Source organism: Microchirus variegatus, assembly GCF_963457635.1.
Source record: "Microchirus variegatus genome assembly, chromosome: 14".
NCBI lineage: Eukaryota > Metazoa > Chordata > Actinopteri > Pleuronectiformes > Soleidae > Microchirus > Microchirus variegatus.
The window spans coordinates 22,797,602-22,811,516 of record NC_139815.1 but is presented as its reverse complement, the minus strand read 5'-3'; the positions used below and the strand labels follow the sequence as shown (position 1 = coordinate 22,811,516).

At 46.1% G+C, this 13,915-nt stretch overlaps 1 protein-coding gene across 1 annotated transcript in view; it reads left to right on the top strand.

Moving 5' to 3' along the window:
• The window catches only part of gse1b (Gse1 coiled-coil protein b), a gene marked incomplete at both ends in the record, with an annotated part of 71,313 nt that overhangs the window by 31,424 nt on the left and 25,974 nt on the right, over positions 1 to 13,915 (top strand). Inside the window, one exon of the mRNA XM_083900485.1 lies at positions 9,760 to 9,957. Within this exon, the coding sequence (XP_083756611.1) occupies positions 9,760 to 9,957 (198 nt within the window). The remainder of the gene's footprint in view (positions 1 to 9,759; positions 9,958 to 13,915) is intronic.

Sequence of the window (13,915 nt, the reverse complement as noted above, 5' to 3'; positions counted from 1 at the left end):
CTTCATCAACAAGGGCCCTGCTTTATGGAGGCTGCCATATTGGCCCGCCATGTTTTTTACAAACCAGCCGGAGTATTCATTTAGCTTTTGGAAACAAATGAGTACGAACTACATCCTCCCTGTTATGTAAAGGCTGTCGTAGTTTGCTGACGGTGTCTTGGAAAAGGAAAAGCTGGGTGGACGAGTCTCCGCCGTTTGTTTCAGTTCCACATTAGATGTCACTGATTCTTACGCGCTGGAGATCCGTCATGGGTGATGATGACGGCGAATCACAGCGCCCTTGCTCTGCCAGAAACAGCTTGACTGGGGTTGGAGCCGGCCCTCGGATCAGGAGAGAGTGGCAAGACTGCCCCCCCCCACCCCCCATATAGAGGGCACAGCCACACAGACAGCAGTTTGACTCCTGGGGCAGGACCCACAAAGAGCCAGAGACACAGACAGAAGGCTCCTTCTCGTGTATGTGTGTGTGTGTGCGCGCACGTGCGTGCGTGTGTGTGTGTGTGTGTGTGTGTGTGTGTGTGTTCACACAGTCAGCAAAGTAGTGTTGTGAAGCGTAACCAGAGTGTTCTGTCATACGCCCACACTGGTGTCTCAGAGAACACAACCACACTTACCAGATGATGTGCGCACACACACACACACACAGAGAGAGAGAGAGAGAGAGAGAGAGAGAGAGAGAGAGAGAGAGAGAGAGACACACACACACACACAGAGAGACACAACCCCGGCAACCCCTACCACAGTCACTATGTAATTAACAGACATAGGAAATGGCGCTGCTGGGGTGGGTGAGTCGGATGCAGGAAGAGGAGAGAAAATCATCTCGGCTCGTGCCTTTCCTTAAGACACACACTCTGTCTGTGAGTGTGTGTGTGTGTGTGTGTGTGTGTGTGGGCGCCTGTGTTTGTGCACTGGAGAATGAAAGGGAGGAAGGTGAAGAGGGGGAGAGAGAGAGAGAGAGATATGCCGGCTGGTCTTTTGAAAAATCTCAGTGTTTTTGTTGCGAGCTGCTGGCAGGCAGGTTGGAGATTGAGTGGAAGAGAGAGGGAGAGAAGCGGGAGGGTTAGAGATGAATAACAAGGTATGCACACACACACACACACACACACACACACACACACACACACACAGCATCATATAAAGCCACACAAGGTGAAAAAGGAAGATTGCTGTCTTTGCTCCTTGCACGGAGGAGGTGTGAGTGTTAGTGTGTGTGTGGTGAAGACAGTGAGAGCGAACCAGGTCAGAGGGAGATGTGCTGTGTTCTTTGCTGTAGCTCTTTAACGGAGGCCTGCTGTATAATGACAGCTCACACACACACACACACACACACACACACACACACACACACAGGCCATACTCTCTCTCTTTTATTTAATCTCAGTCTCTTTGTCTTCCTCTTTCTTTTCTCCTCCCTTCTTCTGTTTGTCCTTCTCGCTCTCGTTCTCCAGTGGGATTGTTCTCTCTCGATTGGCCAGCTCTGCAGCAACCATAGTGCTGCTGTTTCAGGATTTCTCTCATGAAATGTTCTCTTCAGTATGGAGTTAAAGCGATGGCACGCATGCGCACGCAGGCTGACATGAGCTCACGGGTGTGCATACACACACACACACACACACACACACACACACACACACACACACACACACACACACACACACACACACACACACACACCTCACACACATCTACTCTACAGTGCCGCGGGGTAGATTACTCTGACATCCCATCTCAGAAGTCAAACAAACTTGGAACTACCCGGGCAGGTTTATCCTGCTGTGCTCCTGGATAGGCAGTGTGTGTGTGTGTGTGTGTGTGTGTGTGTGTGTGTATATGTGTGCGTCATCATGACTCATATTTGTTTGCACACTTTAGGATCCAGGCCCTGGCATTTTTGTGTAGGAGCATTTGTGGAGTTCAGGTCTCTGATCTTGTTCTCTTGTTTAACCCGTGTGTGAACTATACCTTTTACTCTGCTCTTTGTCTGTCTCTCCAGCCTTTTGCCTCAGAAGCTGCTTTTACTGCGATTACTGTGCTATTTATAGACAGTATATATAGTAGTTTAAAAGTGTTGATTTTCTGCTCTTATTCCCTCTCATTTACACCAGCTGTTTATTTGAAGGTCATTTTAGGTTGTAACGTGAATGTGGTTTTGAATTTTTATGCCCATGTTACATCCTGTTTTTCGCTGAGTTTGCTTCATCTTGCGTTGCCGCCTCGCTCGTATGTCAGTCTCCCTTTGTTGTTTTTGTTTCTGTCCGTCGTCGGTGAGAAGTCTATCCCACACTTCTTCTCTCACACCCTCTTCTCATCCTTCTCGTCCCCCTTTCAGCACATCCTCAGTCACCAGCCGTTTAGGATGAACTCTGTAGTGGAGCTACTTGTTCCAAAATATGTCACCAAAGTTTATTCTTGAATACCTGTGCTCTGCACTGTGCCATCGACGACTGCGATAAGAGATTATAATCTGGTTAAAGAGGGGGTTTCCAGTCGCGTTTCAAGCCGTTTCTTATCTCGATCGTGTGTTGGGTGTCTAAGCAAACAAATGTCACCTGCTGCTTTTCACTCAGTTGTGTCGCAGTGGCCACAGTTTCTTTACTCTTATTCTTTGCAGTATTTAAAACTGGTCTGATGTATATTAAAAAAAAAAAAAAAAAAGTTTTGTAACACTTTAGATTAGGGAACACATATTCACCTTTAACTAGGTGCTTATAAGTAACATGCATATACGTAGCATATTATTATTGTTAGCCCTTTATTAGTAAATATTAAGCAAGTAACAACTTAAAAAAAACAAACTCAATTCATGTCACAATAGAGGTAGAATAATACGGTGGCCCTGAGGTGTAAAGCACAAACGCAAATCAAAAAGCACAAACATTTCCTTTTTGCACCTCAGGGCCACCATAGAATAAGGTTATGTAGAAGAAGGTGCCAATAGGTGCTTAGTGAGAGCTAGTATGCTCCTTATCGTAAACACCTAGTTAATGGTGAATATATGTTCCCTAATCTTAAGTGTGACTGAAAGTTTAACCCAACGCGTCATTAACTGCACATTTTGTCACTGCTCTGAAAACAATGATTGGTTTTGTTTGAGTAAAGCAAGAACAGGAAGGTAGGAGTAAAAATACAAAACGTCGAACCATAAAAGCTACACCAGCTTTTCTCTCTCCGGAGGTATTAAAATTACAGCGACGCTTTTAGAAACCGTGCTCAGCCACACATGTTGACATGACATTCCCATCGCTCGTTTGAGGGCAGCAGGGCATGCCTAAAGTGTGCGATACCAAGCCACTGTAAAGAAAAGACACGTCTGCTGCTCCATTGAAGAGAAGCACGGGTGCACAGTTAGGTGTAGCTGGTACAGTTCAAGCCCCGTACGGATGGATCAGATAGATGAGGGCCCGGCAGCAGCAGCAGCAGCAGCTAGTTTTAACGAGCTGATAGTCAAATCCCTTCCTGGTTAAAGATTAACCACTCGCTAGAGCTGCCACTGCATTATCTCCTGACTGGCCAGGGCATACAGGAGCCAAGAGGATTTAGTGTGTGTGTGCGTTACAGAGAGAGTAATCTGCATTCCAACCAGCCACAGGGTGGAACGTTGTGTGTCAGTGTGTTTGTATGACTAAAGAGTCCATGATCGGCTTTACTCCCAGCAGGGTGTTAAAACTGTGTGTTTTACTGTATGTCATTTAGCAGTCAATCTGCCCTTTTGCTATGTGTGAGTGTGTGTGTGTGTGTGTGTGTCTATATATGTGTGTGTGTGTGGGCGGATCATGCTTGTATGTGGTTTGCTCTAATCTGCATTCCTTTTTTTTTTTTTTCTGTCAGACTTTTGCTTTGTTTTCCCCGAGGGCGTAACAGCATTCGTGGGGTTAATTGCATCAGGAAGTTAGGTGCTCGACAGGCTTCTCATGGACATAGTTGAACTCTTTTTTTTTTCCTCTGTTATTGAAGAGATCAAATGTATTCCTGTAAGATGAAACACATGGATACACACTTTCATAGTCCATTACAAAAATCTTTTTTCAAAATCCAATTTCCCTCCCATGTATCACTGGATGAAATGACCAATGCATGATGCTGCTGCTTCATTACGCTGGGACTCCTTTTGTGATTCACTGGGAGATGGTGCCATCTGCTGGCTATTTGTGGAGCACGGTAGCAGAGGTTTTGATAAAGCACTGAGAGAAAGTGTACTGCAGCTGAGTGATTGTTTTTTTCGAGGTGGAGGCAAGCTCACTTATCTGGAAATGCATGACATTACTCATCCTGGGCTTCATACATCATCATTACTTAGAAATAAGAGCGTAGCTTGCGTGGCCTTTACGGGTATGAAAGAAAAAAAATAGAAAGCTTTGACTTGTACACACATTATTGTCCATGTTCAAATTCCCATTGCCTTGAAGTAGCAATTTTTTCTAATCGTGCTGCTAAATCCCTGCAATGCTTCACTTAGCATAGTTTTTGAGCATCCTTGCCTTTTTTCCGGACATATAATGGACATGACGTCTGCTGTGTTTCCACCTGCCGTCTACACCCCTGAGCTTTCAAGCCCCGGAGGAAGTATTTTTACGTACGACCGCGCAGAAACGGAGACATTTGAGAAATGACCGTGCAGTTAAGCCCAATTTATACTCCTGCGTAAAGTGCTCTGCGTAGCTACGCAGAGTCCTCTGCGTCGACGCAGAACCTGTCGTAGAGCCTCTGCGTCGTCTCCGGGTGCACGGAATATTTTTTAAGTGTCCGTCACTCCGTCAAGGGACAACGGAGACGGCAAGAGCTGCGATTGGTCCTCAGGACAGGCCGAGCGAAGCTGCTCTGTGCCGGCTCACAGTGCGCACCGGGCGTCCTGACAGAGGGCGGAGCTGAGCACCGCCGACTTCGTCGCTGCCGAACTATAAATACGTCATATCTTAACACACACAGCACATGTTTAGACTCTAAATGACCAATTTCTCGCCTCAAATTATCTTAAAACTGCGTTCCGGGACACAGAAAAGTGACAAACGGCCACTGTTTCAACAACAACAGTCTTTCTCCCTCGAACGCCATTGCTCACTGTAGCCAAAAGCACAACAACCTTGCGCAGCGACCCCTACTGATCGGGCGGGAAATTGCAGCGGCTATCCGTCACCACCACGCAGAAGTATAAATGCTCGAGTGGTCTACGTGGTGACGCAGACGGATAACGCATTACGCAGTCGGAGAAGTATAATGTGGCCTTTACACACATTTATTTCCTGATTGGCTCTTATCAGTCGACACTCAACTAGCGGCAGTAAACACAACCACTTTCCTCTAATCCCTGCGCCGACTCTCCACTATTGTTCCATCCGTGTTTGTATTTTCCCGATAAACAGAGTTGAAAATCTGCTTCCTGTTTATCACCAGCAAGCACACACACACGGCACACCGTGCGACATATGCGCGTGTTTATGTGGCGTCAGATCACTCCTGGAAGAGAGCTAAAATACTCGTTTGGATGGAGAATCGTTCCGTTAGCACCTGTAATCCCGTTGCCGTGATAGGGTTTTGATGCTAACGCGGAAAGCAACGAGACACTTTTAGTTAAAACCCAGCAGGATGAGCTTCATGATGCCAGACGGGAAAGAAGAGAGAAGCGTGGCGAGGGTGAAGTTCAGAGCAGAAAAGGAGCTTTTGTCAAGAAAAAGGTGGCCCTTTGCACCGCGCTGGCCACGGTGCGGCTTTACCCCCGAATGATAAGCTCTGTTCTTGTCATCTCACTCGCTCACTCCCTCGCCGCTCGAGCGACGGAAGGAGGAACTGACTAAAGGAACGACTCATTCTCGCCCCTGCGATGACAGCGAACAGGGCAGACGGAGGGGGAAGTCAAACCCACACTTTTATCCTTTTCCTGAGCTGTCCACCCCCCCAAAACCACTACTACACATTAAGTCTCCTCCACCCTGAGAACAACTCCATGGAATTGCGTTGCATGTGTTTGCATGTAGTGTGTGTCTCTCTCTCTGTGTGTGTGTGTGTGTGTTCACTGTACTGTAACATTTTGATCACACATTCCTCATTCTTGGTCGGCGTGAGATGGCAATAGTTGATTTCGAATGAAATGAAACTCCTACTACTTTTGTTTGGGATGCAGTTTTTATATTTCTTCGCTTTTGTTTTTCCGACGATTAAACAACAATCAGGATTGAATGGAGGCGGCTATTTTAACACAAAATGTTGTTGTTGTTTTTTTTTTTGTCTTCTTACGCCGTAGAGCTCGACACAGGCCAGGACATGTCCTTTGTCTTCCCTCGTCTTTCTGTTTTCGGTCAAGAGGAGGCGGCGGCGGCGGCTGCCTTCGCCCATTCATTCGTTTATGTACATGCACACACACACACACACACGTGCATGCGTGTACACTGCCTGTCACTCCGCGAAGTAATGGGGTCAGACGTGGTGACCGGCTGAACACCCTCCTCTCCTCTCTCCTTTCCTCTCCCCTTGTCTCCTCTCCCCTCCCCCTCCTCTAGCTTGCCTTGGCAGGGCATGCATGCCTGTGTCTGTTATCTACAAATGGCTGAGGAATTATAGGTTGAGAGGAGGAGGAGGAGGAGGAGTGAGGGAGAGTGTGAGGAGGGAGGGAAGTGGTGGGTGTGTGTGTGTGTGTGTGTGTGGGGGGGGGTGAGGTCATGTGACATCGCAGCAGCTGCTAGGCTAAGAATTTCTGTTTTCTCACTTAGAGAGAGAGAGCTAGAGTAAGGAGGGGAGAGATAGGCAGCAGCAGCGTGTGTGGTGTGTTGCTTTGTTAGATAAGCTCTAAACGGTCTTTTTGAGCAGCACTGCAAGAGACAGGAAGACAGGCGGGGAGGGAAGGAGGGTAGACGGGCAAGTGGAGATAGACGGAGAGTGAGAGAGAGAGAGAGAGAGAGAGAGGAGCAGGAAGATGGTTTGCGTCCTGTCGGTGGCTGCCGGTGTGAGGTGCTGGGCTGGGATCAGTGTGAAGATGCAGCCATGGGGGATCCAGGCGGCTCCATTCCATTGTGCAGTAAGAAGCTTTGACCACGCTTTTCATCTATGAGGGGAGGAGGAGGAGGAGGAGGAGGGGGGGTCATGAACCACTGCCAGACCTCCGGATGTTAGTGCCTCTGCCTGTGTTTGTCGAGCTGTGTTCCTGTCTTCTCTATCTGTGTGTGTCTTTCTCTTAGCGCTGTGGTTTCATGTGTGTGTATATATAGTATGTCGGTTTTGTTTTTTAAAAAAAGTTTCTCTTTAACTCTCTTCTCTGACTTTCTCTGAAAAGAGGAGGAGGAGGAGGAGCACTCGTATGCCTTGACAAAGTCACATTACAGGACTGGACAGCTGGTGTGTGTGTGTGTGTGTGTGTGTGTGTGTGTGCTGTTTGCCTGTTTGCCAGCGCCTCAATGGTCCAGTGTGTGTCGTTCAGACCGTATTCATTGTCGATTCCGTCATTAATTGTGTGCCGGGTTCATTCGGAGTGCACTGGGTGATCGGGAGGGTAGTGGCAGGACAGTCTTCAGAGGTGTCGGGAATGTTATTCACCCTCTCTCTCACACACTGTTACAGTATTACACCAAAGCCGGGGGGAAGGCGGCTCGGAGCATGTGCGCTAGTGTGAAGCTTTATTCAAATAAGTGTACATTACTACACAGAGACAGAATGAAGAAAGCCAAAATGAATATAATTGATATCGTAAAGCCAAAACAGACCGATCGCTTTCCAAACATAAGAGGAAGATGATGATGATGCAAATGTGGGATCATGACAGCATCATTTTCCCAAAGTAGTGCATTTGTTGTAAACATACTCAAAACGCTAGTGTGGCGTTTTGAGATTTTCCCCACTCTGGGAGCCGTTTTCCAAAAATAGCTTTTCAGTGCTCCCTCAGCGCCACTTAGATGTGGATAAAAAGTGAATGTTATTTAAAAAAAAAAAAAAAAAAAACTTAAAGCAAATTCACCCGAAACTTGATTTCGCGCTTACGTCCCCTTCTGGTCGACGCTGTTGTATTAGGTAGCTGTGTGTTTTGATTAGGCTTTTCAAATCACACAATTATCACAGTAAATATCAGATCATTTGGCTTTTGACTCCTTTTTTGGGCAGAAAACTGCACCTACTTGCTAAACAGAGGGACATTTGATAGATCTGAGGCAAGTGTGTTTATATTATATCATCATTCTGGTTCATCAGCTTCACACAGTGATATGCTGGCAGCCTGGTACTAAATATATGTTAATTTAAAAAAAAAACAACAACAACAACACAGTGCTGTCAACCAGTATTACTATTTCAGAAGGCTGAATAGTTGAACTAGAGATAGACCGATATGTTTTTTTCAGGGCCGATACCGAGTATTAGTAGTGAAGGAGGCCGATTCCAATATTTGGAGCTGATATTCATTTGCATTAAAAGTAAAAACATTGGCGTCAAAATTTTGAATAATACAAACACCAACACTTAACTTTAACGTTTAAATGCCTTTACGCATATGTCTATTAAACAGCTTTTCCGATTTGCAGAAGTTCTCTTCTTAGACCATAGACATCTTTGTTTTAAAATTCTTACAAAAAAAAAGCAGGAAGCTCCCGTCTTATAAAGTTAAATAAAAAAAAGTTTTCTACGGTGAATCAAGTTTTCAAAATTTCAATATAACTGAATTTTATCTTTCAGCAGCATCTCTTCTAAAGTTAAATTTTCTTTCTTTCTCTTATCGGCCGTCAGATTAAAAAAAAAAGGCTGATATGCGTAAAAATGACGAATATCGTCGGCGATAATCGGTCTATCACTAAACTGAACGGCAGTAAAAACTAATGCATCTCCACCAAATCCTGCACGCCACCTTCTTATGGAGAGATATTGCGATGTCTGCGTATATTATATTGTATAAAATGATCAGTTATCACAGAAATGCTGTGCGATGATTAGCATAATCACGGACATGCATTGCTTATACACGACCACGTTCCATACGCTCAATTCTGATCTTCTGAGTGAGTGAGTGAATGGGTGGACATGTTTCACCTGAGCACCTAGTCTGAGGGCAATCACAGACTATTATGGTATGCAAGGACTTTGGGTGACTGAGGGGCTGTCAACACGGTGTCGCCTTTCAGTGCACACAAACACAGGAAGGAAAGGGGACAGGCGTCTCAACCCTCTGTCCTCACCCTCTCCTTCTTCCTCTCCAAACACCACCGAGCTTTTACGACTCTGAGTCGAGAAAGAGGCATGAAATAATAAATCCTTCTTCAGTGTTGCTGTTGAGCGAAGACTTTTTTCTTTTTTTTTTTTTTAAATGTCAGGCTGTTGAATTGTTTGTATGTGCTGTGTGTGTGTCATACCCAATGACTGAAAATGAAATAGTGTTTGAGCGCTTGGACGGTGGTTTTTGTGTAAACTCTGTGACCATGATCCTCCTGCAGACACACACAGACAGACTGGGGCATTTTGAGTGAAGGGAAGGCTTGACCCTGCCCTTCTAACCTCTCACCTCTGACCCGCCGAGCCATACAAGCAAAGCCCCTCTGCCCCCCTCACTCCACCAATCCCCATCCATCCCAGCTGTCACACGCAGACACCCAGAACCACACTCTGTCCTCACTATCTCTTGTGTCCAAGGAAAACAGCTTTTGATGCATCTCTCTCTCGGGTCTTTTGTCCTCACTGGTCTTTTCCATGTCTTGTAGGTTATGTGTGATTCCATACAGGACGTTAGAAGCGCAGCAGTGGATATTAAACCTTTCCCATTCTCTTCCTCTTTGTGCGTTTTTGTAGGCATGAGCCATGAGCCAAAGTCACCATCATTAGGAATGATCTCCACGGCGACTCGTACCACGGTGACGGTCAGCCCCCTCACCCCGTCACCTCTGAACGGTTCTATTGTAGCCAATGGAAGCCCGGCTGCCCAGTCTGCCCACTCTGGATTCGCTGCAGCCCTTCGTAAACTGGCAAAACAGGCCGAAGAACCCAGAGGTAAAGCCACACAGCGTTGAGGGGACAGGCTGATGTACGCGGCAGCGTTTGTGATTTTCGGAGTGTGTTTGTATCATTGTGTTGATTGGGTGATGGGACTAACTTTTAATGTGTTCAATTTTCGACAGGTTTAAATACTTTGCTTAACCCTAATCTGAAGGACTTGGCCGTCTGTACCTTCTGTTGTTATGTTGTGTTGTCCTGTATGTGTAGCCGAGCACAGGACCGCTAATGGCAAACGAGTGATATCCACGCAGCGTTGAATTAGTTGGCGTCCCTGGAGATGAAGGGGACGGAGAGGGAAGCCACGATAGATGACCCACTTACTGCGTTGTGTGCTCGTCTACTTGTCACTTGGCTCAGTCTCATACCCGTCTTCCTTGTTGATGTCTACGCACACATAGCACACATGAATCTGAGATAGCATCTCGCCAAGCTTTGTCGTGTGATTTTTTACAAAAATCAATTCATCAACTGGTTGAAATACTGACACAGTGAGGTTTCAGAAAATCTGAAGTGTCCCTTTAACGGCTCAAACGTGATTGTTCAAAAAAAAGTGGACATGTGGTAAATGTGTTGAATTGAATTTGGCGAGTGACTCGGCAATGCACACTTGTTTTTGTCGGCCGTGGCAACATGATACCATAACACGATAATTATTCCTTTGCCGCTTCCTTTTTTTTTACACTGGTTTTGCACATGACTGGAGCACAGGAATCGCATGATGTGCTGTAATCAGACTTCTTGAAACCTCTAATTACACATTTAACATACATGGCGGTGAAACCCTGTACCCTGAGACATTAGAAATACATTTTACAGCAACATTTTTCTGATACGTACCATAAACCGCAGGGTGGCCCAGTGGCTAGCGTCGAATCCTGGTTTGACCGATGTTCTCTCTGTGTGTAGTTTTGCATGTTATCCCTGTGTTTATGTCCATCTCTGGGTACTCTGGCTTCCCCTCAAACTAGGGGATTATGTTTAGAGACTGGCGACCAGTAGAGGATGGATGGAACTCTAATGCTTGTGCAGTTTTGACATGGAAAACGTACTATTGCGGATGTAGAGTCATTGTGATGGCAACTGTGGATGTTTGGGTAGTTATGGCTCTCTGCTTTGGCTCCATCGAAGCCCAGCTCCCCCCAGCTGTCCACCCTTGCTCTCGCTCTCTTATATCAGACGTTTCCCTCCTTAATATCTGTCCCTGGACACCTTGTTCCAAAGCAACGCTGCAGCCTGGGACCCAGAACCGAGCAAATTATTTATTACCCAGAGAGGGGAGGGAGACTGAACTCACAGTCAGGCTCCAGCCTCTTCTCACCTCCCTTCTTAATCCTTCATCCCCTTCATCTCGTTTGACTCCCTCAGCCCTGAATGCCAGGTTCTGTCTTGCTCCGAAAGAAAAATAAACTCCCAGATTTCATTTTTATTTCTGTTTGGCTGGAGAACACTGTAATTGTTGTCTCCTAAGTAGGGAGGGGGGGGGGGGTTATATGATACTTATGCAGTGCAGACACTGGATTGGATGTCATGAAAAAGGAATTTCCCAGATGATCCAGAAGCCCTACACTTTCTCAAATGTATGTGATATCGATAGAAACACAAGAAAAACTGGTATTTAGTGATGTTTTTGTGTTTTGTTTTTTTTGTGTTTTGTTCAACTTCCACTTGTCTGTGTATGTGTGTTTTTGCAATAGTGAGAATGACCGTCCTCTGTTACTCGTCCAATGAGACGTCCACGGAGCCTCTGTCTGTGTCTGGTAAAGCCTCACCACCCTCACGTTAAATGCAAAAAAAAAAAAAAAGTTTTTTTAGGTGAGCTGTCTGCGTGTCCCGGCTAGTGTAGGCAGTGATGTGCTGATGTGTGAGTCAGCCATCAGACATTAGGGGGCGGCTCAGCCTGTGTTAGCATAGCCGGCAAGAGGGTGTTTAGAGAGGTATGGGACCCCCTGCTGCTCCACAGCCTCCTCCCTGTCTGCACAGCCCGTATTTATAGGCAACACACACACACACACACACACACACAGAAACACTCACACACACACGTGCAAACAGTTGTCTTTGCAATTGTGAAAGCCTCGTGGTGTCTTAGCATGTTCCAGCCTGCTGTCAACTTTGACTCAACCTCTCTAGCCTTCTGTCTGTCTCTGTCTCTGTTGTATGGAGTCGGTTTGTCCCAGTTTTGAGTTCCTGGGCCAGTGAAAGAGCCTAAACAAGGAACTAACCTGAACCTGGTTATATTATGGGAACTGGGTAAAAACTTTTCAGAGAGCGTCACTGCTCTCACGGCAACTTATATTCCTTTTTTTTTTTTTTAGTGCTGTGCACATTAACGGTGTTAACGTTAAACGCACGTTAACACGTGAAGACTGACCGGAAAAAGACGTGGGCGCGATGTCGTGTTTACGTGACTCCCCGTCTGTAAAGTAACGCTAAACTTTAAAAACAGAGGCACACATACGCAGTACACGGGTACGCTGGTTATTTGTAACTGCTTCTCTTTACGTTTAACAAGCAGACGGATCCAGTTCGACTGTAGGCGCGCTAACGGAGCTAACGGAGCTAACTGGTAAACGGCGCCTGGACTCCAGGTGCCGCGGCACGTAAACATGACATCAGATGCGTCTTTTTTCCAGTCAGTCGTCATGGAAATGCGTTAATGTGCATTAAAGGTACAATATGTAGTATTTATGGGTTTATATGACCCAAAATCCACTTTTTTATACATATTATGTGCTCCTGCATTGTCTAGTCGCTGTATAATAGTTTTTGTTTCATTTTCGTAGTGTTTCAAAAAGTCATGTAAAATAACATGACCGCGGACCGCGGTTGCATAGCCACCGTTAGCAGCGAGACACCATGTTTCTACCGGAGCCTGTAAGGACAAACGCGAGAGAACAAAACAAGCGTCTCTTTACTTGTAGCGGAAGTCCCGCCTCCTCTCTCTCCGATTCGTCTGCTATGGCCGCGGTAGCTCGCCCTCTCCCTCACCTCATGAACCTCATCTGCTGACACGGAGAAAGACGACGAGGACGACATTAGACCAGCTGCGGATACCGTAGCGCTCAGGGAAGGGAGGGGGTGAGCAGAGCAGCAGGTCTTTGTTGTAAATTTCAGCCTCTCCTCTAGATGGCACTATAAACTACTTATTTCCCCTTTAACGACATGTATGCACCGACTAAAGGAGCAACTTGTGTCTCTCAAACCGCAAATCTTTGTCGCACAATAGCAGAACCATAGTTTTCCTAATGGCACAGCACCTTCTGTACTACATGGCTCACACTTGGCTCAGACACCCAGTCAAATGAAGTAAGAGGTGAGTCAGAAGCACCTCTCTGTACGGGGCTTTTCCTCCATTTGTTTATAATTGAGGGCCCAGTTGTGCACGTCATGTTTTGGTGATGCCTACCACCACTTTTTTTTCTACTTGGCTGTTCAGGGTGTTCTGTTTTTTTTAAAGTTGTCTCTGTGGTCAGCCCTTCAACAGGATGGCACACGTGGTTGTTGTTGTTGTTGTTAATGATGTCAAATCAAGACATTTACACTGTGACTTTACTCTAACGAGAGAGAGAGAGAGAGAGACACTTTAGTCATGAAATGAGCAAGCAATAGGCGACAGTGGAGGGGGCAGAAAAAACTTATTTTAATGAGAAGAAAGTTGGAATGAAAGTGGAGAGACGGGGAAAAGAAGTGGAGACGGGAGTGGGAGATCACTCTTTCCTCCTTGCACTTGTGTTTATTTGCAGTTGGCCACCTTTTGGCTGCACTGTAATTCATGGTCTCTCTCCGACTCATGCTCCTCTTGGGAGTTCCTGATGAGTCAAGTGCAAAAACCTAGTCGTGTTATTCTCTAAACTAATTTGTTTGGCTCAAACCTTGTGCCTCTCTACGGCTCTGGTCGATGATCTGAGGTGAAGTGCGCTGCGATGACTCGGAGTTTTTGCAGAAATAGTTT